Raw genomic sequence first — 27,640 nt, 5'->3', positions numbered from 1 at the left:
ATGGCGACAGAACCGCGTCAGATTCCAGCCTTTTCCCATTGGTCAGTAGGCGGGGCCAGAGCAGCAAAGCTAGCCAGCTGATCTCTTTTTTTCTAGAGCTTGAGTTGGTTTTTCTTAGCTCGGAGGTAGCTGTCTTGCAGAGATTGGGGGACTCTGCAATTTTTTTAATTGTTTGTTTTCCACATCTTGCTTATAAACATCCGAGAATTTACTTTAAAGTTTATTCCACACGACAACAACTTAGCGCAGCCTGCAGTTTTTCATTATCAGCTCATGTCATTTGTAATTAAGTTTGACGTTATTCTGTTTCTCCTGATTTCAAAACGTCTGCATGAAAAGTTTCATGGGAAGGGAAACGGTAGAGCGTTCTGGATAAGTCGACGTGATAGCGAGCATCCCGTCGATATGTTGTTTTTACTAGAAAACCAGGTCAGTGTCAGTGTTTGGACGGACTCCGCCGAGCTGATCCAGGCTGCGGTTCCTCCGTCTGTGCGGCTCGGTCTCACGGTTCTCTACACGGTTTTGTATTCGCTGCTCTTCGTGTTTGTTTACCTGCAGCTCTGGTTGATTCTGCACTACGGACACAAGCGCTTCAGCTACCAGAGTGTTTTTCTCTTTCTGTGTTTGCTCTGGTCGGCTTTGAGGACGACACTCTTCTCTTTCTACTTTAAAAATGTTGTTCAAGCAAACCAGCTTCAGCCTTTGCCGTTCTGGCTCCTTTATTGTTTTCCAGTCTGCCTACAGTTCTTCACCCTGTGTCTACTCAACCTCTATTTTGCTCAGGTAAGCCCACTTTGCTCTTTCCCCAATTTTGTTTTTGTTTTGCAATGTCTTGCACACCATCAAAATGCGTCTTTATGATGTTTGGTGGTCTAATTAACATACAAAATCAATGCAATTTGTTATATAGAGAGAATATGAACTCTTTTGCATTTAGTTAGAGTGCCATTTCTATGCAACTCACATCTAAGTGGTCCCTCCCACCAAATGTGTTTACTTCATATGACTGACTTGGAGCTTCATGCTGTAATTGAGATTAAAAGCATCGTCAGACAAATTATGTTGTTTAAGACATTTAGAGACATTTATCATGTCCATCATGGGACAAGAGCACAGCTGGAGGTCATCAGTTTCTGTTCGAGTCCCTCTGCTTGGCCACAACAGTGCAGTTCACAGGATAGTCTGAATGAGGACTATTATTGCCACTTTTGGTCCATCCTTCCACCTTTTGTAAAGTCTTGGCTGTCTGTGAATGCATAACCTCATCATGCAGGGGATGAAATATTGTTCATCTGCTCTCCAAAGCTTTAAGCACTGGAGAACAGAACATTACAGGCCCTTATTCGATTACTGGAAAAGAAACAACTACTTAGTTCACAAAAATGACATTTATTTTTATTATTTACACATGTTCATGTCAGGCCAAAGCTGTTTGATGTTCTTTATTCTGTAGACCACAAAACAAAATGTTTAGAAGTATGTCCACGCCGCTCTTTTCCTTACAGAGAAAGTGAATAGTATAGCCCTATGATTTCCGTGATGCATAAAACGTGGACAGAATCGCGGAATCCAGTCATAAAAACGGAATTTACAATTTAACGTGGAATGTCACGGAATTTGTCAAAGTTTGGATGAATTAACCAAATCAAATATGGACTAGTATCTATAAATATTAAGCCGCAAAAGCCAATTTAAATATGAATCCTGCATGTTGGTCTCTGGGAAAAAATAAAACGGATTTCATAGGGCCCTAGAATAGTGACCAAGGGCTGTCAAGCTCCAAAAAGTACCATAAAAGTAACATAATAATTGTCAGTGCAGCTATATTGCACTGCATTCCAAGTCATTGGAGGTAGATAATGGTTTTGTGATAGAAACTGACAAAAATGGTTAAGCTACAGGCATTCCTGCACTTCAAAAAGTAGAGTATATCAATAGCAAAGTCATGGGTTTGGGCACTATAAGTCGCTTTTGATGAAAACGTCTGTCAAATACATAAATACAAATGTAAAATTTAAGTCGCATTATACTGAAGCTCTAAAATCTCCTTTGGGATTTGAATATGCACTTATATTCAAAGTCGGATGTGATGTCTTGCGCCATATTTGAATAGGTGCAAACTGCATTCAAGCGGTATTAAATACATTTATGGTGCTTTTATTATTATTTTGGTAACTTGAAAACCCCTGGTCACCATTTATTTAATTTTTATGAAAAACAGAAGTTTTATTTTGCTAAACTCCTCTTTTTTTGTTTCTCAATAGCAATAACTATTCCTTTAAAATACAATAATTTAAATATCTAATTAATGAGAGGGTAGAAATATAATGTTTGACTACTTTGGTTGAATGCCACCATAACTGTTATGGTGAAATATTTGGTTTTAATCTAAATTTAATTTAATTATTATTCATGTCCCAAACTCAACAAATGTGTGCTTTGCCCTTTCCGTTCTGTCTGACATCACCCCGGCTCTGATATTAATCTAACCTTTCTTATATTGCATTTTTTTCCACCCGTAGTCAGCACATAGAGCCGTGGCACAATCAAACCTGACTGGCAGGCCCTGCAGTCCTGTTAGATTTATTGACAGCTTTGTTTTATGCAACCACCGTTTATGCCTGTCTGCAGCCTTTCCCCTTACACCCACATTAAGTTGCAGAGGGTTGCTCGAGAGAGCTGGCCTTTGTTTGTGCATGTTCCTCGGGAGCTATTTGAGATGTGGGCATCGTACCGACACTGCCTGAACAGCGCGAGTTGGCATTTGAAGGTGCGAGCCAATCAGAGGCACCTGCTGCAAGAGCATTACATCACCCTGCTCAATCCTGTACTATTCCAGGCACAACAAAAGGGGTGTGCAGCATTCTGTACTGAGAACAGCCACCGCACAGACAAAGACGCCGAGCACCCCGACTCCCAAATGTCAGCGGAAAACAAAACCACATCGGTGGGGTACTGTACCCGTATGGGGTACGTATCCGAATGAGTCATTTGTGTGGCCGTGATCACCGTGTTGTGATCTAGTGCTCTGTCCACTCAGTAATAACCTAATGACCACTATTTTAACTCCGCTGTTTGGCCCACATTCATTTTCCTTGGTAATTGGATGCAGTGATGGATGTTTCATGCTAGTTGCTGCAGAAACGGGTTAGCTGTGTGTCATATAGGAAGATCGCATCAGTTGTTTACTAGCTAGTTTGAATAGGAAATGCAGCATTATGTATAATATAAATCTCTGCTGTAAACATTTCACACACATCTACAAACATATTATATTTGATAAACAATCTTTTAAATAATTTATTGTGCTAAATAAAAAATATATATTATAAATAATTTTAATATTGCTATAATATACATTTTTAAATATTTAATTATATTTATGTATTATATATGCATTTTATTAAAAGTAATATAAATATATAATATAAGTGTTAAATTATACATAAAATTACATCTACACACACATATGTAATTTTTATTAATTTTAATACTTAAATACTTAAATTAAAATATATATTTAATGTTTATGTAATAAAATACTTTACAGAATACATAAATATATAAAGTAATATTATATAATAAGTTAAATGATAATAATTATTATATCTTTTTTCTTTTGTCAAATGTAAAAACATGCATCGTGGAACTCGATGTCTGCTGTTGCTTTTGCCGCCAGAAATTCGGTCTCTTTAGGGAAATGAAATTGCAACACTGTAAATAATGTATTTTATTCTTTGCAAGTGTTGAGTCGTAGTTCACAGTTTTCATATCTGTTCTTCCTCGGTCTTCCAGTTCCCTGAGGTGGCACCAAAGTGATGACCAATTAATTTTTCAAATTACACTTTCAGCAACTCTTGTGCATGAAGGAAACACATTAAAAGCGCGTGTACTGTGAACGCCAGCTGTTTACGTGAAGTAGAACTCCCCCATGAATCACATGTGACTTCTGCGTGTAGGTGTGTGTGTGTGTGTCTGTGTGTGTGTGTGTAATGCGTCACATGAGACCTCATCAGCAAAGCCCTGCATAGAAAAGAGATGGGCCATTTTTCACTCTTGTATGTTTTCTGCTGTTAATGCAGTTGGTGGCACATTGTCGGCAGTTTTTGGTGCTGTCTGCATGTTGTTTTTAACATAATTTTACCTGTATAAAAAAATGTTCCAGGTTCAAAACATGCAAAATATTTAATGACATCTGTCAGTTATAATTTGACTTGTGCCTCAGTTTACAAAAATCCAGTACCATTACCAAAAGTCTTGCATGTCATGCAAAAGTTGCATCTTATCAGCTCTACGTGGTCATGACAGGAGTTGAAAAATTGGCTATAACTTGGCACAGATATGTGTTAAGATGTTTTAATGTTTTTGAAAGTCTTTTATGCTCACCATGGCTGATCAAAATAGACCAAAACAATAATATTTTGAAATATTATTACAATTTAAAATAAATGTTTTCTATTGGAATGTATTTTAAAATGTCGTTTATTCCTGTGGTGCAAAGCTGCAATTTCAGCTGCTGTTTCTCCAAGCTTCAGTGTCACATGATCGTGCAGAAATCATTTTAATATACAGATTTGGTGCTCAGTTTCTTATCAATGTTAAAAATTGTTGTGCTGCTGAATATTTTTGTGGAATAGTATAAACGTAGTAGTAATAATCACTGACATTTGAACGGTAGTGTTGCATGTTTAAGGACAAGAAGCTATGCTTTCATAACACCGTGTATTTTAATGTTTATTTATGAACATTTTATATATTCATTATAAATGCATTCATGTATATGCAGTTTTGCTTGTTTTTTACAAACTCGATGACGAATCCAAACCATGTTTTCAATAGAGCTTAACTTATTTTGAATGCAGAACATTCCATTAATAAGGGTACATAGATTTAAGTTACAAAAAAGCAGAAAAGTAGTTATGTAGTAATACGTTTGAGTAAGTTTGCTTATTTGATTTAAATGTTTTATATAGTTTTCAAAGAATTACATGTCCTTGATGTTGCTAATGTCAGGCCTAATGCAATATCGGTCATCTCTTGACCATAAAAGTCGCTGAGCATGACATTTCTTCACATTTAGCACGTCAAACCACAGAGTCATGGCTTGTGTCTGCAGTCGTTTCAGCCGGGAGAGTCTTATTAATTCAGTTTGCAGAGGAATTTTTTAATGGCCAGCCAAACAGAGGCATCACCCCCGCGCAGCTTACTGGAATGTTGTTTTCTTATTCTACACTCGCCCTCTTTGTCCGTGTTAACCATCCATATGCAAGTTTGGTATATATCATTATGGCATTTGGTGAATGCCTGGTCCTCACTGCTATTTACACTCAACCAGTGCTTGCTTTTGTAAACTCAAATTTGGGGCCAAGTCACATGATGGGGATCAGTAACAGAAACGTGCTGCCTATTTTGTTTAACAAACTTAGGCACCTGTTTGAGATGTTCATTGGCTGGTCTTGACTGGAATTAATCACATTTCGCTCTTTGACAGCTGACTTGGAGACGTTTTGGGCTAATGATTTTAGCAGTTGTGTCAGGAGAGGTTCGGGACAGCTGTTGTTAATCTGTAACTAGGCCACAGGTTCTTTGGCAGGGATCTCTAGGTACTGTAGACCTGCTTGTCATGTAAAGGGAAGAAGTGGTTAACAAGGATGGTCCACAAGAGCATTGAAGGAAAACAGTCATTTAATCCTCCTGCTTCCTAAATTAGCCACTTGTTTGTTCCTGGTAAATACAGTTGTTGTGGGTTGAATTTGACTCCTATACTATGTCGCTATCTTAAAGGGGACATGTTGTGTTCTTTTTTGCAGTGTTTTTCCCTGACGCCCACTTGTTAGTCGTGGTGTCTGCACCAAAAATAGTTAACGTTTTTTACATGACCATTTACCATCCTCATTTTCCTTTAGGACTAAACTGACTATTTTTGCCACTGTATCTTTAAGAAAATCTAAATTATGTATTATTATTATTGTTGGAATATGTAAGAGTGTTTAATGTTTTTTTTTTTTTTTAAAAAGCAGCCTCTTATGCTCACCAAGGCTACATTTATTTGATGAATAAATAATAAATATCTAAGCAAATAAATAACATTGTGAAGTTTTCTGTTTTAAAATAAATAAAAAAATGTAAATTTAAAATGTAATTTAATGTCACAGGATCCTTCAGAAATAATTTTTAAACTGTTAAAATATACATGATCATAATTAATGGCCTAAAAGCTATTCAAGGACTGCAAGCCACAAACTCCTGTTTTGATTTCGCGTGGTCTAGTGTCTTGAGTTGACAAAGCTAGTGTGGCATCACGTGAAAGTGTAACCCTTATGATTTGAGTTATCACAGCATGTTTATTCACACTTTTCTTAATGTTCCTCTTTAGTAGCCTGTTCACACTTTTGTGGTGGTTTGTGTTTGCTGGTTCCAGACCTTATACAAGCATTTGTGTCATGGACATGTAAGGTATGACTCATTTGGCATGTGCTTTGTGAATAAATCATTTCTGCTCCCCAAACACACACTTGCCCGCTTGAATGACTGCAAGCTAATCAGAATCAAATGGATAGTGGGAATGAGTGTGCCAAGGGTTGCTAAACAGGCTTCTTTAAGACGGCTGAAAAAACTATAGATTGTATTTATTACCTGGGCCTATGAGTAGCGGTCATACAGTGTTTTGGTGCTGTTTTTATTGTGGGTGTGAGTTGGTAAAGCCTGCAGTTTGGGCATGAAGTTGGTATGCCTTGACCTGAAAACTGTCAATCATTGCTGTTTTGCACTCCTGTTGTCCTGAGTGTGTTTGACTGCTAGCATAGTCCGCTTCCACGTAAAGACTATATGACATTTAAAGTTATCAACTATAGTTTTGTTATACATGCCTTTTAGAGATGGATAAAGCCAAAATTTATAGAAACCCATGTCTGACACACGAAAGAAAATCATATCTCATAATTGTCATAATTTTGACTCTTTCTTATGACTTACTATTTCATATTTTGCCATTTATCTCATAGCTATGATTTAGTATCTCATAATGTAATCTTTTTTGCAAAAAAAAAAAAGTCCTGATACTAACTTTTTGTCATAATTTTGACTCTTTTTATGACTTCGTATCTCATAATCTAATTTTTTGGGATTACTTTTGACTTTTCATAATTATGACTTAGTATCTCATAATTTTGTCTTTGTCAATTTAGCTTTTTATCTTATGATGACTACCTCATAATTTTTTTTTTTGGGGGGGGGCATGTTTGTTTTGATCATAATTATAACTAACTCATAATTTCATATTTTTGTCATCATTTTGACTATTTCCTATGACTCACTCTCATAATTTCATATTTACATTTTGTAACTGATTTAGTATCTCATAATTTCATCCTTTTGTCAATTTAGCTTTTTATCTTATGATGACTAACTCATAATTTAATCTTTATTTTTGTATTAATTTTGACTTCGTCATAATTACGATTTAGGATACCTCATAATTTTGTCCTTTTTATTTGTTACTATGGCGTATGCCATAATTTCAACTAATGTCATAATTATGATTTACCAGAGCTTTTTGTTTCTTATGCGTTTCCATAGAAATTAGACAGAACTTTGAGAGCAGAACATTTAATTGTTGCTAAATGTCTCAAATAAAGCTTCTGAATATCTTTACATGGCTACTTATTTTTCAAAAGCACTCCTTGTAGCAGCATAGAAACCTACTATTTCCTCGAATGATTAAAACATATCCAGCCTGTCTTTCGGAAATGGTTGGAACTGTATAGAATAGTTTGGCTCTTAATCATCCCAATGAGTCGGAGTTTGTAGGCCTAATTTCTGTTTTGACCTGCTCTGACTTCACACAGGATACAGAACCTCCATCACTCAGATGTGTTCAGTGAGGTCTCTCAGACACAATCTTGTACAAAAACCAGTATTAAACAGACCAGAGGGAAGCGTTCCAGTTTTGTTTCCCAGTGTAGGTAGATGAATCATTGGTTTTAAACCTCCTCAGGGCCCTCTTGACATGAGGTACTGAAGGGGAAAGTGTGTCTTTGCAGGGGTGTGTTCTGATTACAAAGGAGGAAAACAGGAAATGTTGAGTTCAACCATGTAAACATGTCAGAAGGTCTCAGTGTCCGTTCAGATTAAAGCTTTCCTTCTTTTTGGTTTGGTAAATCAGTCATATGCACTGAGCAGTTGCATGTGATCTCCTGTCAGGCTACGCAAGCTAGAGCCATATCTCTGGTTCTTTACAAATGTTTTACAAACATGTAGACAAAACCTGTTTGGGTTTTTGTTAGGGAAAGTAAGTTTTATGTTTATTTATTTTGATTAAAACAAAAATTGCAATTTTTGAATTTTGCTTAAAATATTGCAAAATAATTATCCAAATTAAAGTATCAAATTAAAAAGACGACAGTAATATTACTTTTAAAAAAGCTATTTGTCTATGTTAGATAATAGTTTATCAAATATATAGGACTTACAAGAAAACAGAAATGGTTTTATGGCTTTAATATTTTATAATAAAAGTCATTAGTGGACTGTTACATCATGAAAAGTTTGTTTAATAGTGGAATAAAATATCTTGCACGAGTTTAAGCATCATGAATAGCAATAACATTTCACACCATCAGTAAAAGAGGAAGAAGCTTAGTCTCACAAAGTCTCATGACACCGAACTGCAGCGTTATGCACTTTCAAAAGCGTGACTCAGTGTGGACGTGTCATGGTAAAAATACATTTAAGGAACTGAGACAAAAATCTGCATTTGGGTCACTGAAAGGGCTTGCATATCACCCCTCTGAAAAGACTGCTGTCTGCTTCCTTTTTTTTTGTCCTTTTCTGTGACTGGCCGAAAGTAGCTGGCATTTGTGTGTGAGCTTAGTGCTTATAAAAGTCATGAGTTCACATTTTATCCCAACCAAAACATGTCTGTAATTCGCTCAGAATACAGGCTTAACCATATTTATTTATGCTCTTACTTTTTTGTTTCCTTTGTTCTTTTTAATTCTATTAAAACCTTTTTTTTTTGGCCAAAATCTTTTTTAATGTTTTCAACAAACAAATAAAAAAAATTAAAATTTCCATTGAAAATTGACCTTATAACATGTCTAGAATATCATTAATATCCGCTTATAGTTTTGCAGTGAGCTTTTTTTTTTTTTTTTTTTTTTTAGAGAGAAAAAAAGCTTTTTTTCATATCTGATCTGTATCTTTCTCCTGCTTGTGACTAACAAAACGTGTAATATCTGTAATATCAGCACCTGTGTTGAATGTGGAGCGTGCTGACCTTGTTTTTGCCTGTAAAACCGTGTGGTTTGAGGAGCGGAGCGCAGATAGGAGTTTTTAACGCTGCCTTTTCTCAGTGAAAGCATAGCGCTCAGGGCGACACGGGTCCCTTGAGCCTACCGCTCTCTCGTGAGATGACAAATGTGAGGTGCAGTTTGCTGTGTTTATTTTTGGAGACTTTCTTCTGTTTAACTCTGAATCATGCTGTGCTGTGTCCCGGTGGAGTCTGCGCTGCATCTGCTGACAGGGAGACACATACATGAACGTGCACGATTCACAACACAAGTATTGACTGCTGCATCTTTTATCTCTACTAGTTTCTTTAAATTAGATCTATTTTGCGCTTTAAGCATTTGATTTGTCTTCTCAGAAAGCCAGTAATAATGTTAAATGAATAGTTCACCCTATATTTTGTGATGATTTTCCACCCTCTTTATTCTTCAAAATTAAACGGGCTGTTTTTGCTTATGAATTAATACTTTAATCTGGAAGGACACAATACAGTGATCAAAAGTGATTTTTTTTCTTTTTTTTATATTATGTTTTTGCCAAACTTATTTTCACTTGTTTCAAAAGTGAATAAATCAGTAAATAAATAGTTTTAATAAAAAATGGCCTTATATATGTCAGAATATCAGCGACTTTCATGGCTCCTTTTTTTTTTTTTTTTTTTTTTTTTTTAAGGAATTCATATTTTTATTCAGCAAGGATGCAATAAATTCATCAAAAGTGACCGTAAAAACATTTATAATGTTGCAAAAGGTTTTTTTTTTTATATTTCTATTCAACGAAAAGAAAATCCTGAAAAAAAAAAAAGGTTTTCATAAAAATATTAAGCTGCACAACTTTTGCAGCATTGAAAATAACAAGAAATGCTTCTTGAGCACCGAATCATCATATATAAAAATAATATCTGAAGGATCATATGACACTGAAGACTGGAGTAATGATGCTGAAACTTCATCTTTGTATCACAGGAATAAATTTATAAAATTATCACTGTTTTTACTGTAGCTTTCCATTAGCAATAAATTAGAAAGTTGCTAAAACTGTGAATGGAAATCTATATTTAATGTAAATATGGAGGTCCATATCTTGATCATGTCATACCATGATGATTTTTAGATGACCTTTTATGCTATGTTTTCAGTAATGATATGGCTGGAAGGGAGAGACAGCTTTGCAATGTGAGCATTAGCGTATGTCTGCATAGTACTTTTAGTACTGCATAGTAACAGATGCAAAATGATATTTGTGAATTTTTATTCACGTAATGATTGAATTCATTGAAAGGTGACCATGAATTCATCAAGGAAGTTAATTAATTCTTCATGAAACCTTCAAATTGAATTCTAAGTCGCTGCATATGCTCTGCCCTTACTGCATACTAATAACATGGCATCTGTTCTCAGTTGCACATGTGCCACTGATGGCTGTCAAGCACAGGCTGTCAGACAGGTGTACTCCAGTAAGTGAATGTCCACACTCTCCTGGTGTGTTCAGCTGTTTTCCACCTGAGTCCTCTTGCTAATTATGAGCAATGCTGATTCAGTTACACAGACATCATTTAAAAACCAACAGTTTTTCCTGTAACCTTTGCAGGTTTGTCATCATAATTCTGTGTTTACAGAGATCACTTGATTCAGTGATTTTTCTCATTGTGGTCTACAATCTTTGAGTGTTTCATTGCATGTCATCAGCCATGTAACTAGAGAAGAATAGGACTAGGATCCTGCATGTGTGCGATCAGGAATGTAGACATGAAGTGTGAGTTTTCACTGTTTCTTAAATGAAGAACCTAGTAAATTCCCTTGCCTCATTGGAAATTTGTTTTCACTGTGCTCTTTCCAATTTCATAACACATTTCTCTATGTTCTGTCCGATTTCATCATGGTACTTATGTTTTGTATCACAAATTTACAGAAGTGTGCAGGACACCAACTTCAGCATAGTGTTTATAATGATTTAAAACTAATTGTAAATGTGTGAAATAAGATGTTTAAAGAGTTTAATGAGAAACTATATCTATTTCAGATGCCGACTAGTATGGTTTAGTCAGCTAGGCCTATTCGACTATTTTTTTTTTTTTAGTGTCATGAATTGTCATGATGGATAAAACAGCAGGGGTAGACTTGAATGAAGGAATGATGTACATATAACATTTTGACTCTCTAAATGTTTTTTTTTAAGTTGAATATAGTAATCACTATAAGTTTCATGTGAAACTCAGACCCTATAAACGTTTCAATAAGTAGGTGCAGAAAGCTTACAGGTGAGGTCTGTTCCTGTTTCAGTACTGCTGTGGTTCATATTGTACAGAGTTTAACATGACAGAGCTTAAAGAAAGCCCTTAATTGCCTAGTATCGTTACTTTGAAGTTTGTGGTCATGCATGTGTTCATATGCTACTACCAATGAAGATTTTTTTTAGTCTCTTATGTTCACCAAGGCTGCATTTATTTGATCAAAAATACACAAAAAACAGTTTAATAAAATTTACAAATGTACATTACCTGCTAATGGATGTTATGGACTTTGTGTGAACTACATGAAGGCTATGTCAGAGTGAAAATAGTCTGTGAATGCTTATCAGTGATGGTTGTGCAAGCTTGTGTTGACCTTAGGGCTAGAGTTGCAAAGGCCTTAGGTATAACCAATAACTTACAATGGTTATTGAGCTCTTGGACTGTTTGCTTAACCAGGAGATGTTTCTGTTTAAACAAACTCAGATAGCCTGGTCCCTGGTCATCCTTATCTTTGCTTTAGCACAAGCTAGTCATCACTTGGCCTGTGAGCAGGCTTGAAGTACAGATAGCAGAAGTTTCTTGGCGAAACCCTTTTTTTTCTGTACTGATAATACCTCTACTCAAATAACCAAAGAGATAGAGTTTGTCCTACCCATGTTTGTAAGTAATAAAAATCTTTCTATGTCCTCTTCCACAGGTGATTTTCAAAGCCAAAGCGAAATATTCCCCAGAACTCAACAAGTACAAGTAAGAGATTTTCTTTCGCTGTGAGTGCTGTCAATGAATTAAATTAATTAAAGGGATGCTCACCCAAAAATGAAAATTCTGTCATTAATTACTCACCCTCATGTCATTTCAAACCCACAAGATCATCGTTCATATTCAGAACACAAATTAAGATGTTTTTGATGAAATCCAAGAGCTTTCTGACCCTCCATAGACAGCAATACAACTGAAATGTTCCCAGACCCAGAAGTGTAGTAAGGAAATCGTTAAAATAGGTCATGTGATATCAATGGTTCATCCACACTTTTACGAAGAGAATACTTCTGGTGTGCAAAGAAAACAAAAATGACTTTATTCAACAATTCTTCTCCTCCTAATCACATCTTCCGCCATTATCAACACATGCGTGCTCTACATCAGGCGGTCTTAGAAAAGTTTAGATGGTACTAGATTCTTTTCATCTTGCCTCTGTATGAAGTTGTTCATAATCTTTGTTTACAGCGGTAACAAAGGAGATGGTTCACCTAAAAATGAAAATGATTTCATTATTCAAAACCTGTTCATGCTGATCTTTTCCATACAGTGAACAAATACTGCGCCTGTCAAGTTTTAGAATACGAACAAAGCACCATGGAAGTTATAGCAATATAGGAAAAGGCCGAAATTTGAGTCGATGCATCAAGATTGTTTTTTAGAGTTTGACTGCCTCAGTACTCATTTACTCATCTGCTTTTGTGTTCCACACACAAACAGAAATCATACAGCTTTGTAACAACATTAGAGTGAGAATTTTTATTTTTGGGTGAATTTAGAAGGATTTAGATTTTTTTTTTTTTTTCTTTGGTTGAAATATCAAAAGACTTTAAAGAAGTTTGAGCCAACTTAATACAGACTCGTTAGTTTTTTTTTCTCCTTTTGAAGCATCAATCTGTACAAATAGGGCTTTGATCAGGTTATTAGAGTCTGATGCTGGGTGAAAAGCTTGGAGATCAAGTCCCACCCAGTCTGGTCTGAGTCAGGATGAGTGGGAGGAGGGAATGAAGGGGGAAGGGGGCAGAGGAGAGGATTGACACATGGCACAGACAGAACTAAGCAATGGCTTGACTGTGCTCATCAGTTCAATGTCTTTTTAATTATTCAATATGATATATTTCAAAGTGAAGCTAAATATTGAGCACAAAATAGTATGTGACTGAGCTTGATTTTATTTAACACAACACAGTAAAAAATTATATTCTATTATTTAGAAAAAATGCACTGAATCATGTATAAAATCATGTCAGGAATATTTAGTTAGAATGTTAAAATGTAGATGTTAAATTTGTTCACCTATAATTCACCCATGACTCATGATTTTTTTTCTTTCTCTGAAATATTTTTTCTCTCCACTCTCAATAGGGTGCCCCTGCGTCTAGGATTTCTGCTGGCCAGTGTTTTTTTCCTGGTGGTGAATGTGACGTGTGCCATGCTGGTTCAGGGAGATGTGGGTGAGAGTCAGGTGAAGGATGCTGTTCTGGCACGAGTGCTGGTTAACGACAGCCTCTTTGTTCTCTGTGCGATCTCACTCGCCATCTGCATCTTCAAGATCGCTAAAATGTCTTCTGCCAACGTCTACCTGGAGTCAAAGGTAACTGGACAGGGATGCGGTTGGATTTGGAGATTACGAATTGGGATTCAGAACATGACAGCGTTTTCAGTTTGGCAGGGCGATAACAACTAATTGCATTGTATGGTGTAACTGTGGTGATCTTTGTGCTTGTGATCCAGGGGACGTCAGTATGCCAGGCCACAGCCATTGGGGCAGCAGTTATCCTCCTCTACACTTCCAGAGCCTGTTATAACCTGGTTGTGGTGGCTCTTTCTCCTGAAGATCGGCCCAGCCCGTTTAATTATGGCTGGTACAATGTATCGGACCAGGTAGTTCATCATAACTCTGTATATTGTTAATGTTAATTCTAAATGTGATTCAGTATGTTTTTTTTTTTAAATACTTTATTAATACTTATATTTAGCAAGGATACTTTAAATTGATCAAAAGGCAGTACAGACTTGCAAAGATTTATAAAGTTACAAATGATTTTGAACTCTTTTTTTTAATCAAAGAATCCAGAAAAACATCTATATAATGTTAGTAGTTTAAAACTGATTAATAGCATATTAGAATGATTTTTGAAGGATAATGTGACACTGAAGACTGGAAATTTAGCTCTGCATCACAGGAATAAATTACGTTTTAAAATATAATAGTAAAGAGCTGTTTTAAATTGTAATAATATTTCACAATATTACAGATTTTACTGTATAAAATCTAAATTTACTATACAAAAGCCCAAACTCTTGAGAGATAGTTTATGTAGAAAGCATAAAGCTGGTAAACCCTCATTGAACTTTCACTGTCCCAGATAAACAAGTCTCAGAAAGCTCACTGCTGTTATTGTGGCACAGCTGTTTGAGTTAATAATCAATGCTGTTTTCACCTTTATGTGAGATTATGTATTTATTCTTCTCATTTGCATAGTAGCTCATTTTTCTGTGCCCTGATTTAGCACTGCATCCTTCAAGAGCTGTTATGTGTGTGGTACAATTAAAAAGTATAATAGAGGCTGTGTAATAAATTACAGATTATGCCTTTTGCTGCATATTTACACATGTATTTCTGTACTTTGTTGTTTTATAAAAAGAGATGTCGACGGCTTCATTCATTCAAAATAAAGTAATTCAACATGGATTACGCTGCTTTGCGCAGTGCTCCACAGAAACAATCCATTTGAGGGGATTTAGATGATATGGGCTATGTGGGGGAAAGGTCTTTGTTTTGCTATAAATAGCTCGGGCAAGGCTGCTGTGCAGAAAGGATGGCTGGCTGGCTGCCTGGTGGTGACCTAGTTTGGGTTCACCTCTGAGACGGGCCGACAGGAAGCCGAGGTTCCCCTGATCGGCCTGCTCCCTTCTCTGACTCCGCTGCATATGTTTGGGTGGACGTTTGCTTACTTATTCTTCATAAAGCTACTTTGTCTCATGAAAAGCTGTTGTGAGGATTTGTTTCTCGCTGTTTTGATGATGCATTTAATTCTGGGATTGTTTAGATCCATTCTTATCCTGCATTGTCTGCAGGTTCGTAGATATTCGTGTGCATGATGTTAGTGCTTTTGTTTGTTGGAGGCCACCGTGTCTTGTGCTTTTCAATGGTAGTATAGTATGTTTACTTCTTAGGGCCACTTTCCTCTATGGCTGCATGATTTGAGGAAAAATTGGATTTCTTTTTATTTATTTATTTTTTGCAATTTGATTGTATTTTTAAAAGCTTCAGGTTTGCTGTGCTTGTTTGTAGGGCTGCACAATTTATTGAACAAATAAAATCAGTATGATAATTAATTTATTAGTCATTTAACAAAATAGGAAATATTATTATTGTAAAATAAAAATAGAATGTTTAAGAAAAAATAAAGTACAAATGTATAATTGCAATACATTTAATTTAAACCATTGGGTTTTTGTAAAATCTTAATATAAGTCAGATTGCACACGTCAAATCACGCCATTTAGACACACAGCTGTTTCTTGAACTAATTAAATATGACCATGCATGATGCATGACTATGTGACAAGTAATATTTGAAAGTGTAATGATTAAGGAATTTTGTCTTTTTTTTTCTTTTTTTTTTTCTCAAGTGCTTCTATTTAGCTTTCATTTATATTTATTTCAGTTCTAGTTTTTATTTTTAGTACTTCAGCTTTTTTACACAAGGAAAATTTTTTCATTTAATATTTTATTTTACAAAAACAATTCTAAATGGTTTTTAGTTTACATTTAGATTATTTTAGGCTTTAGAAAAGATCAACTCTGCTGTCTTCTCTGACTAAGGTCTATTGGCCTTTACAGTGTACCGATACATCAATATGCTCAGAAGTGGAAAGTTCTCAATGTTAACTTTGTCTTGTATTGTGTTTGTGTTTCCAGGCGGATGTAGAGAAGATCAATGGGGAAGCCTATGTGGTCTTTGGGATCATCCTGTTCTTCTGGGAGTTGCTGCCCACCAGTCTGGTGGTGTTGTTCTTCCGAGTGCAGCGGCCCAATCAGAACCTGGTGAAAGTCTAATACTGTCTCACTCCTCTAAATCTGTCCATCAATTTTACAGCTGGACACTTACTCAATGATGAGAGCTGGCGATCGGCTTTTTAAGCCCCAGCGGAGAGTTGTCTTCCTGTCAGATAGAATTAATTACTCAGATGTCTGCCCCACTGAAAACAACATCCCATGCTGCTGTGTTAGTCACGTATTTGCCTGTCTGTGTTGGACCAGTCATACCACTTTATTTATGTTGTGTATACCTTGTTTCCACAGACACCGGGTGGCATGATCAACAGTCACAGCTTTAGTTCCAGGGCGTATTTCTTTGACAACCCACGCCGCTATGATAGTGATGACGATCTGTCTAGAAACACGACTTCCCGAGGAGAAAGATGCAGGTGTGTGTACTCACATTTGTAAAAACAGGAGTGTTTACTCACAAACGTCTCATTATATTTACTTCTAGTTAAAGATTTATGAAGTTTTTAAAGGAATTTTAATTTCAGACCAAAAAAAAGACTAGCCATTGGCCCCTGAAATGAAAGATTTAGGAACCAAATTACTTCTATTTTCAGATGCTTTACAGAATTATTATTAGTGTTACTTAATAAAAAAAATTAATTAAATTGGAAATTATTATTCTAATATTTTACGGAATGTTTTTGAATGTCTAATCTAGGCTGCATTTAATTGATCAAAATACAGTAAAGTAACATTGTAAAAAAATATTATAATTTAAAGTTTTCTATTTTAAAATTTAATTTAATCCTTTCGATGGCAAGCTGAATTTTCAGCGGGCATTATTGTCATTCTCAAGAAACATTTCCACTTATTATCGGTGGTGAAAGTTATACTGCTTAATATTTTTGTTAGGAAGTTATAAAATACTAACTTTTGTAATAATGTAAAAGTCTTTGCTGTCACTTTTGATTAATTTAATGCATCCTTGCTGAATCAAAATTTCTTCAGAAATAAAGTAATAATATTAATTAAAAAAACAAACATTATTGACCCCAAACCTTTGAACTTTAGTGTAACCGAAATGACACCAGTTAAGTGAGCAAGTCATTTCTGAAATCAGTAATGGCTCTGAATGACTAAGTCTTATTTAAATCTTTAACTCGCAAGCAATGCTGCTTCATGAAATTTCTAACTGACTCATTAAAAAGAACCAGTTCATTAGTCATTAGTTTGTGAAACACAATGGTGGCACACCTGTCACACTCGCAGATTTTTTTATTTCTTCCCAAACTTGTGACATTTTTCTTCAGCTAAAACCAGAGATGTTTTTTGTGAACTATCCCTTTAATTTACATGATTGATATATCAGTTAAATCAGCGTTTCCCAATCCCAGTCCTCGCTCGCCTCTGCATATTTCGTATGTGTCTCTAATCACGTACAACGTTTGTTCTATTCGACCGTAAGTGCCCTGCGAAGTGGATATCTTCAATGGATTTCCCCTGCTCAGGGAGTAGGAAGTAATGAAACACTGTGTAGGGATCATATCAATCAGAACACAGTTCATGCATGTAGCTCTCTTCTAACGAGCTAGTTATCTGGCGTGAGAACTGGGATTGGGAAACGCTGAGTTAAATTATATCTCTAAGCCTGAGGGTTCTGTTTTCCAGTAGTATACTGTCGTCCACGCCGCAGACGGGCCCAAGTTGGTACGGCTCAATCCAGAGGAACGGCAGCCTAACGGCGATCCCTCACCTGCTGAACGGCCCCCAAACATCAACCGCCCCTCTTCTCTTTGCCTACGGCAACATTCAGACCAACCAACACCACAATTACTATTCCACCCCCCAGAACTACTACTCAACCTCCCAAACACACTATGCCACCCCTCAGAACTAAAGTAGATCCTTCTGTGGAAGGATCTAGTCTGAGGTTTGGCTCAGACAGGACATCGAGCAACGCTTTATGGATCTCTTCCCCTTCAGTCAATTTATCTGCCCACATTGATTGCGGCAGGAATTTAAAGGGACCATAAGGTGATTGAGGGAGGTTTATTTGGACCAAATGGACCAGCTTTTTCAATGTTCTCATTTCTGAAAACCATCCATCCCATCACCCAACATTGGCGCAATGAACTCCCCAGAGCCTTTAGCTCATGGACTCCCCTCTGTGAGTTGGGATGTGCTTTTTGCACTTATTGTGGGCCTGTGTTTCATATTTGGATCAGTTGGAGTAGTTGTAGGCCAGAATGTGGTGTTGGTGGTGGCAAAATTTTTCCATATTTGGAGAGTACGCTTTTATATTCCACTGTTTTGGAGAAAGAGCAAGACCATGAGTCCATCCAAGATGATCAAGTGAAAGAGCATTCTGGATCCGTCGGTACTAGGATCCAACATGCACTGATGTTAACATGTGACTCTTTCTTGAATTCCTTTATTACGTTGCCAAAGAGCCCATGCTTAAATCCAAGGTAGTACATTTCCACGCTTCCCAAAGACAGAAAGACACCCAGTTCCTACAATCCCAGAAACAACGACTGCGATCTTGTGTGATACGTGACTAGGAAGACTAACTCTACTTACACTCTTTAATATTTTAGCACTTGGCTTTTGAAGGACATTTTGGGCTTATATCAGTAGTCAAAATCTAGTATATCATCATAAATGGTGCCATCGTATGATTTTCCTAGCCGAAAACATGTCGCACAAAATTAATGTTTGTATTGAACATGTTTCATAAGCTTTATATCATCATTCCTGTATAACTGTATTTCAGGAGCGTGATTGGTCAGCAATCGATGTCCCGTATCCATCTTAAATGAAACGGCCCTTTCAATTTCCCTAAAAAAAAAGTCATCGTTTTATAGCAAAAAACTTTTTTTTTTTTTTTTTTTTTAATCCCCTAATTTGCTGCTCCATATGTTATGAGCTGTGTACAAGATATCAACAATCATTTGGCTGAAGCAATCATTAGTTGTGGTGTAAATATAAATGGGCAGCTGTGGGATCCATATGCACCTGCTCGGTTATTGGATTTATTTTTAAAATTTGTTTTAAATTGCGTCTTGCAGGGTTTTGTGTATGCTGTATGAACAAAAGCAGATGATTTTAATTGATTTGGACATTTTAAGTAGGCCTTGTGTCTTATTTCCTTGCTTTCTGCCAGCTAATGTGTAGCAAAGCTTTTCAGTTTGGAGAGAACTTGAGCGTTAATTGGTGGAAATGTTATGCGTTTGATCGAATGCTGATTGGGTTCATTTCCTGACAAACCGCAAACAGGATGAGGCTGTGTATGAGTTGGTTGGTTTGTTTATTTTATTTTTTATCTTTATTAATTTATAAATGTGAGTCTGGTCTGAAAAATGTTACTGTGAAATTTATATAAACTCTTGAATCTCGCTAAAGAGCAAAGCCTTTGTTTTTTTGTTTGAGGCCAATGAATGTAACTCGTTTACCCATGTTCATAGTTCATTAAAAATGTACACAAGCACTACCATTAAAAAAAATAAAGTTTATTGCACTTTTAAAAACAAGTTTTGTTTTGACCAGAGTCTGTCATTTGGTGTTATTTATAGGAAAACTACAGAAAATTAATGTTTAATGCAGATAGCAACAGAAGTATTTTTTTTTTCCAACCCCAGTGTGTCTGTCTACAGTTTTTTTTTTTTTTTTTTTTTCCTTCAACATACCAGTGTTCATTCTCTTGATAACTTGTCTAACTGTGTTTTCGTTTCTTGGCTGAACTGCTGGCCACAATTGAATTTGTAGTGGTTGGATCTAACAGTCTCATGGAGCAGCTTAAATTAGGACAGGATGGCCTGTGAATGTTGCTTCTACCTCTAAAACCGTCAGCTGTTCATTCAACGTTTTGATTGCTATTAATTCATATAATTGCTGAATGTAGGTTATGTCAGACCTTTGTTAGTTACACCCTACAGCTCAATTGGGAGATGGTGGAACTAACAATGTCATGTGTTTGATTCTTAAGGAACACATTTACTGATTAAATGTATACACTGAAATGTTAAATTAACAATGCATAAAATAATGTATGAAGAAATGTAAAAAACTAAAATTACATGTAAACCTCCCCAACACACTTGAACATTCATCACAAAATAAATGCAAAGCCTATGTGCAACTCAATACAAACGACATCTGGAATATTTATGAAACAAAAACAAAAAACAGGACATTTAAAATAAAAGTGACCCCTTTTTGAAAATGTAATGCTACTAATAAAGAACAACATTTATCTTTCTGAAAAAAGTACATTCAAAATATATTTAAGAAATAAATAAAATGGTGTTGGGCAACGATTAATCACATGCAAAATAAACGTTTTTGTGTATATAATATACGAGTGTGTACTGTGTATATTTATTGTGTATATATAAATACACTGATGCATGTATATATTTAAGAAAAATGTTTATAGATTAAATATAATTCTATATATATATATATATACACGTAAATATTTTCAAAATATATACTGTGTGTCTTTACATATGCATAATAAATAAACACAGTACACACACATATTATATAAACAAAAACTTTTATTGTGGATGTGATTAATCGTTGCCCAGCACAAAAAAAAAAAAAAAAAGTTCTTTTTTTTGTAATTCAGTCAATATGCTCAAAAAATCTAGCTGAGGCACATATTCAAATCTACCACGCTTAATTTAACTCATATTTTCAAAATATATTACATCTATAAACTAATGAAAACTTGGCTTTATATATGCAAAATACACAAATCAGGTGGTTTATGTCCCTCTTGTAAACCATTTGGAGTATATGTATTTCCGTTTAATTCCCGAGAAGCTACATTATTTTATGGTCACTTATTCTGTTTTTTGTTTTTTACATTTAACGTGAAATACATTTTTGTAAGAGACATATAAGAGTGTAAAATGTATCCCTAACATTACAGTTTTGTGACTAAGGTACTAAATTCTTAAGGAATAAAACTGCAACGCTGTTAAACTGTTTTTAGAGACAACTGGTATAAATCATTCTGAAAGCAGTCATTTAACAACCCAAAACGATCTGTCCTGTGTTATGCATGTCAGATTCTTGACTGTGGCTGAATGAGGGATTTTTACAGTCACTGTTTGAGATTTTACAACAGCGACCGAAAGTTTTCCAGCTCTCTGACACTTGTGGAGATCCTGAAACAAAACAAGACACATGAAAAAGACATTTCAATTAAGATATCCTGACAAAAATAGATAATCGACATACCTTCCAAAAGCATTAAACAAAGACACAATTTCCTGCCGGCTGAGCTGAAATGATGGATTGGTGTTGCTTGTGTTGGGCATTGCCTCTATTTGCCTTTCTGAGAACAGGATTTTCAGTGCAGTTCCCAAGCCCTGAGTCTATGACAGACATTCACTGAACATCACGTATCAACACAAATAACATCATCTGGGTATATGTCATGCTCTTTACCATCTTACCTGCAATTTGCCCCAAAGTCTGCATTTAAAACACTCAACACAGTCCATGATGCGTGAGATGTTTTTAAAGGTCAGTTTGAAGTCTTCCTAAAGTCAGGGAAGGAGCAAATGATTAATTACGTCTTTAAAAACATAACACTGTTATTGTAGCAAACATGGAAGAGTCACTGACTTTCAGTTTCATGGCTTCCTTCTTATTTCCAGCAAACAGAGCAGTCTCATCAAAATGCAATGGAAAGGATCTGCAAATTTAAAATATATTAGAATCTATTAATATATATAAAAAAATAATATATTGTGAAATATTAAAATAAAAACACTCTAAATGGGTTGTTGTTTTTGGACACAACCATTGGAATGCTCTTACTTGGCCACATGGAGGAGCTCTAGAAGCAGGTTCTTGTTCTTGTTGTCTTGTGTGGGTTGGCCAGTGTACAAATGGAAGGTGGGACGTTCAAAATAAGGCAGTATTTTTGCCAGAGCACGCAGCTCAATGAGATACAGGAAGTAGAGGTTGCGTAGCCTCTTTGGCCCCTCCCCTTCTGTCAGCTCCTTGTCAAACCTCAGCTGGAACTCAGAGACGTTGTGACCCCACTTCATTTGGAACCAGTTTTCTAACCAAACAAATCAAATCAGACAATTAAACACTCAAATTTAAATAGACCCAGATTTTTTTTTTTACATTTTTAACTTACTATGAAAAACACAAAACAGGTTGTGACTTACCGTTTAGTAGATACCTGGCGCTCAAGTGTACGTTTATACTGGCATGCAGTCCTGAGATCAGCCTAAAGAACGCTCGTTTCTCCACACACAAGCCTCAAGGAACAACAATACGGACATGTAAATTAAAATATACATATAAAAACCGGTACCTTTAAGCAGAAACTTACCCTCTAGCCAGCGGTAGAAGCCTTGCCCTTTAATGAAAAACAGACTTGTCAATTTCCAGCTGATCAAATCACTGGTTAAATGGATTTGAAGAGCGTAACCTTACCATCGTCTCCTAAAGTGGAGGAAAAGAATGAGAGAGACGATTACAAAGATTATCTGTCTTAAGCATCACGATATGATGGGTCTACTGCAGATATAATCAATGTTGAAAACATAAAACAAAGCATTAATTACTGCTCACCACTGTTAGACGCCAAAGGATTCAGTGGTCGTTTAACTGAATACGGTCTGAAAACGTAGCAAAAAAAGTTGTTGCAACATTATGAGCACTCAATGATAATGAATAAAATATTAAAGACAGGTTAGGGTTGGGTTTTAGGCTGAACTGTTTTCTGTTCTATTTGAAACTAATTTATTTCTGTGATGAATATGCTGAATTTTCAGCAGCAATTACTCCAGACTTCAGTGACAAATGATCCTTCTGAAAACATGCTAATATGCTAATTTGGTGCTCAAGAAAAGTCAATGAAAAAGTCTGAATACTCACAAATAGAAGCGGTAGTTATTTATAATGTGTTATCAACGCAACAAGTAAAAAAACAAGACATTGTTGATGGTTAGCTAACTATTCTGAGGCTGCTGACACTCGTTTGAAACTAAATCAAATCATTTTACTGACAGAAGTTTCTTTATAAGTCGACCCCATGAAGGGGACTTTTCCACAGAGGTCAGAATAAATGTGATTGTGACTCTTTACTTGAAGCAGTTCTCCTCATATATGCTGTTCCAGATCCGCCAGGCCTCCGGTCCTTTATAGCCGGTGAAACGCTCAGGGTTGAACAGGAGGTCGACATACTGTGATTCAGGCGAGTCCTCATCTAAGAAAAGAAAAAAATCATTGATGAAGCCTGAGGAGGAGGACTAAAGCAAACTGGGCTACAGCCCAAGATGTATTTGCCAATAATCAGACACTTCAAATAAAAAGCAAAATTGATCAAACTATGATTACCGTCCAACATGCAGAAACGGTCTGATTCATCATCGTGTTTCTTCCACTCCTGAAGAGCCTGACGTGTCTCATCACTACACGGGGAAACATTGAGAGAGAGGACTTGCACAAACAAGGTCAAAAACTAAAGAATTATGAGTATACCTGACACAAAAATAAAATATACCTTAGAGAACCATTGACAGCTCCAAGTTTCTCTGCCTTCTCACACTCCTCTATATCCTGACTGGCTGCTTCTGAATACTGTGGGGAAAAATAATCAACATCCAGCAACACTAAATATGTGTGATATACACTACAGTCATGGCCAAAAATATGGCCATGACTGTATATGACTTTCTATTACCTTATAACTGCTGGATTTAAGGCCCTCTGGTACTTCACCCTGCACAGGAAGACACAAGGAGCCTTTTAACTTTACAAGTAAAATCCCTCAAGACAAAATCAAGTGAATGAACTTTGAAAAGCGCACCGGTGTGCATGGTTTCACAGCACAGTATTTGAGTCCACACTGACTGTGGTCTGTCCAGAACGGGCAGGGGTTGTTCAGATTGACCTGAGCATAATATTGAATATTAGAGACGAAAGAACAAACAAGAAACTGATATTTTAACTCTATTACCAACAATGAACTCACCTTATAAAACCGGAAATAATCAGATGATAGTAGTTTCTGTAGTTTGGGAAAGATTTCTTTGTTGTTGAACCTGTCGATGGTCTCAACATCACAAGCACAATCATCAAGAGTCCCAGTGACCTACGACCCAAATATAACAATCCAATCAATCAAAAGTATCGTTTATTTGCAAACTGACATTAAAAATCTGTCTCAGAACACCATTGATGATACTATGATACAGTGATGGTTTCAGATGGTATTTCTATAATACTTTGCCATGCATTTTCATCATTTGTGGATTACTTGATTTGTCAAAAAAAAAAAAATTTAATCACATTACAGACACAAAGACATTAATAGCTGGTGAAATATTTGAGCTGAGCATATCTAGAAGCAAATTATAACTAAAAACATAAAAATCTGTTACTTAAAATAATCAGAAATTAACATTAACTGAAATAAAACAAAAACGTATTGTATTTCAGCTAGTTGCCAAGGCAGCATTTGTCTTTATAAATTAATTAACAACAAAAAAACTATATAGATATAATTGTAAAACAAAAAACGAATGTACAAAACACAGACTTGGAATAAAATTAAAATCAAAACGCGGCACATACTGCATTTCTAAAACCATGGTATTGACATATGAAAAACAACACAGTGTGCTCATGTGTAATACTGAATTAAAATGAGTTTCTAAGCGGATGAAACAATGTTAGTGATGCGGATGTTCTCACCTGGCAGAAGCACCTGTGCGCAGCGGATCCTGCTGTGGTCACGTGGACGCTGCTGAGTAAAAGCACCAACAGAAAGGAGGATTTCATTGTCTTTTCTCGTTTGTCAATGAACCGAGTTCGACACAAACGGGTCTGTTCAGTGAATGCTTTCCCTTGTCTTCACACAACTGTAGTAGTGAACTGCACGTCGCTGTATGACACGTTCACTCACAGATCACTTCCGATTCAATCAGCCGCTACGTGAGGGACGTGACTCCACTACTGCTAAAATATGACACACGCAACAATGAATAACTGAGCCTAACGCGCATTCACAACGCATTTTGTTACTAAATATGCTATATCATATTACATTCTCAGTGAATCTGTCAGGCTGAAATGTAATTCGCCTTTCTAATGTCATCAGACTGAACCAGGAACTCCTTTCGGTTTTGGATGAAAATTGCACTGCATGCAGTTCACCGCTAGATGTCGCCAAACACTAGTGTCCTGCCTGACTACTGCATCAGCCGCTTATTTTCTCATATGTATGCTTAAATCCACCTTTCTTTTAGGTTCCTAGTGATATATGATCATATTCACCTGATCTTTTGTTCTCCTTTTATATAGGAAGAACCGCACTACTGTTAAAAATTAGAAATTATCATTTAAGCGTAATGTAGCAACATGTTTTAGTGTATGCGTGTGAGTGAGTGTGAAATCAATTATATATCATTTATAATTTCACAGCTGTATCTATTCTCATAATTTAATATTTATTCATTTACATTCAACAGAGACTTATCATTGCCCTTTGATTGCTTCTATTACCATAATTTGTAAGTTGCTTTGGATAAAAGCATCTGCTAAATGATTAAATGTAAATGTACTATATACATTTTTTAATTTGTTTATTTAATATATATATATATATATATATATATATATACATATATATTGGAACAGTAAAGACAAAATTGCTCTGTTGGCTGTGGAGACAAGACATTTACAAATATGATTAAAAGATGAATATGAGACAAAACTGCAGAATGTCACATTTTATTATTGGGTGATTCAACACATAGATGTTTTACCAGCTAAGAAGTTCAGCAGTTTTAGAGTTTCATCCCTCTATCTGATGTGAGCATAAGTATTGGAACAGTTGCCTCACAGGTCTTTCTAAGTGATCAGCTGTGTCCTGTTGCATTAATTCTTCAGATATTAAAAGCAGGGAATGTGTCGTATCAGTTATATCCATTACTTCTGTATTCTGAATCTTGCATTCGATGATGACACACACAAACCAGGATGAAGCTGAGAGAGCTGACTTTGACAATTTGGATGCTAAAAGAAAAGAGATTAGAGTCTAATCTAATTATTCTTGTTCTAAATATACAATACATGGCAATACACAGATAAATCAATTAATAGTCGCTGTATATTCACTTTACAGTTATCAGCTTCAGTACTTATACTTTCTAATTCTATCGATCTATTCATCCATCCATCCATCCATCCATCCATCCATCCATCCATCCATCCATCCATCCATCCATCTATCTATCTATCTATCTATCTATCTATCTATCTATCTATCTATCTATCTATCTATCTATCTATCTATCTATCTATCTATCTATCTGTGGTAGATCAGCGCCATCTCTTGGACGGAATCCGCCAGCACAGCGCGCCTCGCAGCAGATGAAGATCAAGGGCGGGATCGAATGTATCCTAGTTTCCTTTTTCCACAGTTTGTAGCCCACTTTCAGCGCGTCACAGTAGGTCAAAATTACAATATTCCCTTCTTATACAAACATCCTCAGACTTCGATAGACAGGACTTTTTTTCTTGTTTTGTTTTTTAACTATCCCCTCCCCTCTAAACAGTTCAAACAAAACTTCCACTCCATCGTCCAGTTTGATTCGGACACCTCTTGGACTCTTTTTCTCCCTAAAACAATTCCCTGATCCCCGGTCAGTCGTCTCCTGTAGGATAGGCAATACGATCTGCTCCCCAACTCCATTCTCTATTTTTGCGCTTCTTTGTGCTGCCAAGCCCCTGACGTAATGCTCCGTGTTAATTATTAGCATGTGGGAAGCGATGCCGAGACTCTCCTCTGCTGCTTAAACAAGAGCGACTGACTGCGAGGAGAAAAACCTCGTCAAGATGGCCAAACACACTGACCCAGAGTGAAGGGGCACCGCTCCCCGTCCCGTCCAGTCCTGTCCCGCGACCAGCACCAATGCAACTGCGCCTTTAGGTGAGTGACTTCTGAGCATATTAAGCCTGTACAGTAAAAACCTGGGTTGCACCATCTTTTTTTTTTTTTTTTGCCACACCAGTAGCTTTCTGTGGGAACTCCGAGTATGAAAAATGGAAATCAGTAGGCGTCTGTTCTATTAAAAGTTTTGGGTTGTTTATTAATTATAACTCATAAACGGGGCATTTCGATTAATTTAGGCAGGGTAACCCACCAAACCGCTGACTTAGAGTGGGGAATTGCTTCATATGTAAAGGGTTGTGAAATTGAAGACTGAATAGTGTGTGCTGACTTACAGTAGGGACAGTCGAGCAACAATTTTTGGGAATGTTCTGGACAGTCTGCGATTCCTCTCGGATATTATACGAGACGATCGCTCGAGTGCCGCATGTAT

At 36.2% G+C, this 27,640-nt stretch overlaps 3 protein-coding genes across 4 annotated transcripts in view; 2 read left to right on the top strand and 1 right to left on the bottom strand.

Annotated features, from left to right (window-relative positions):
- The first annotated feature begins 94 nt into the window (after positions 1-94).
- On the top strand, positions 95-20,431 carry LOC306850855 (G protein-coupled receptor 137Ba-like). 2 transcript variants are annotated; one of them, XM_079386788.1, is made up of 7 exons: positions 95-783; positions 12,219-12,268; positions 13,646-13,874; positions 14,015-14,164; positions 16,209-16,334; positions 16,593-16,717; positions 17,949-20,431. In XM_079386788.1, the coding sequence occupies exons 1-7, from the start codon at positions 274-276 to the stop codon at positions 18,175-18,177; spliced, it is 1,419 nt and encodes a 472-aa protein (XP_079242914.1). In that variant the 5' UTR covers positions 95-273; the 3' UTR covers positions 18,178-20,431. The 2 variants fall into 2 exon arrangements, with proteins under 2 accessions (XP_079242914.1, XP_079242913.1); XM_079386787.1 differs by having other exon boundaries at positions 17,952-19,796.
- A 392-nt stretch (positions 20,432-20,823) lies between these two features.
- On the bottom strand, positions 20,824-25,184 carry ero1a (endoplasmic reticulum oxidoreductase 1 alpha). Its single transcript, XM_079386103.1, has 16 exons — positions 25,008-25,184; positions 24,286-24,405; positions 24,121-24,204; positions 23,995-24,033; positions 23,815-23,891; positions 23,649-23,722; positions 23,397-23,517; positions 22,881-22,927; positions 22,743-22,751; positions 22,639-22,665; positions 22,472-22,564; positions 22,113-22,359; positions 21,918-21,987; positions 21,746-21,832; positions 21,528-21,664; positions 20,824-21,454 (listed from the first exon to the last, which is right to left on the bottom strand). Exons 1-16 carry the CDS (start codon positions 25,092-25,094, stop codon positions 21,406-21,408), a joined length of 1,368 nt encoding a protein of 455 aa, XP_079242229.1. The 5' UTR covers positions 25,095-25,184; the 3' UTR covers positions 20,824-21,405.
- A 1,924-nt stretch (positions 25,185-27,108) lies between these two features.
- Positions 27,109-27,640, top strand: part of LOC306850568 (protein Smaug homolog 1-like) — a 39,834-nt gene continuing 39,302 nt past the window's right edge. Inside the window, exon 1 of the mRNA XM_079386257.1 lies at positions 27,109-27,246. The gene's annotated coding sequence lies outside the window, so the exon portion shown is untranslated. The remainder of the gene's footprint in view (positions 27,247-27,640) is intronic.

The sequence above is a fragment of the Barbus barbus genome (genome assembly GCF_936440315.1).
Source record: "Barbus barbus genome assembly, chromosome: 30".
Taxonomy (NCBI): domain Eukaryota; kingdom Metazoa; phylum Chordata; class Actinopteri; order Cypriniformes; family Cyprinidae; genus Barbus; species Barbus barbus.
Note: the sequence above shows the minus strand (reverse complement) of the source record. Positions and strands in the feature narration are given on the sequence as shown.

Bases quoted from the DNA above. Each gene is read 5' to 3' on its own strand.
- LOC306850855 (XM_079386788.1), top strand. From the start codon at position 274: ATGTCATTTGTAATTAAGTTTGACGTTATTCTGTTTCTCCTGATTTCA. The intron at 14,165-16,208 runs GTAGTTCATCAT...TTGTGTTTCCAG, and splicing joins GGTACAATGTATCGGACCAG to GCGGATGTAGAGAAGATCAA. The intron at 16,718-17,948 runs GTGTGTGTACTC...TCTGTTTTCCAG, and splicing joins TCCCGAGGAGAAAGATGCAG to TAGTATACTGTCGTCCACGC.
- ero1a (XM_079386103.1), bottom strand. From the start codon at position 25,094: ATGAAATCCTCCTTTCTGTTGGTGCTTTTACTCAGCAGCGTCCACGTG. The intron at 24,034-24,120 runs GTGCGCTTTTCA...CTTCCTGTGCAG, and splicing joins CTGTGAAACCATGCACACCG to GGTGAAGTACCAGAGGGCCT. The intron at 21,833-21,917 runs GTCAGTGACTCT...CCCTGACTTTAG, and splicing joins AGGAAGCCATGAAACTGAAA to GAAGACTTCAAACTGACCTT.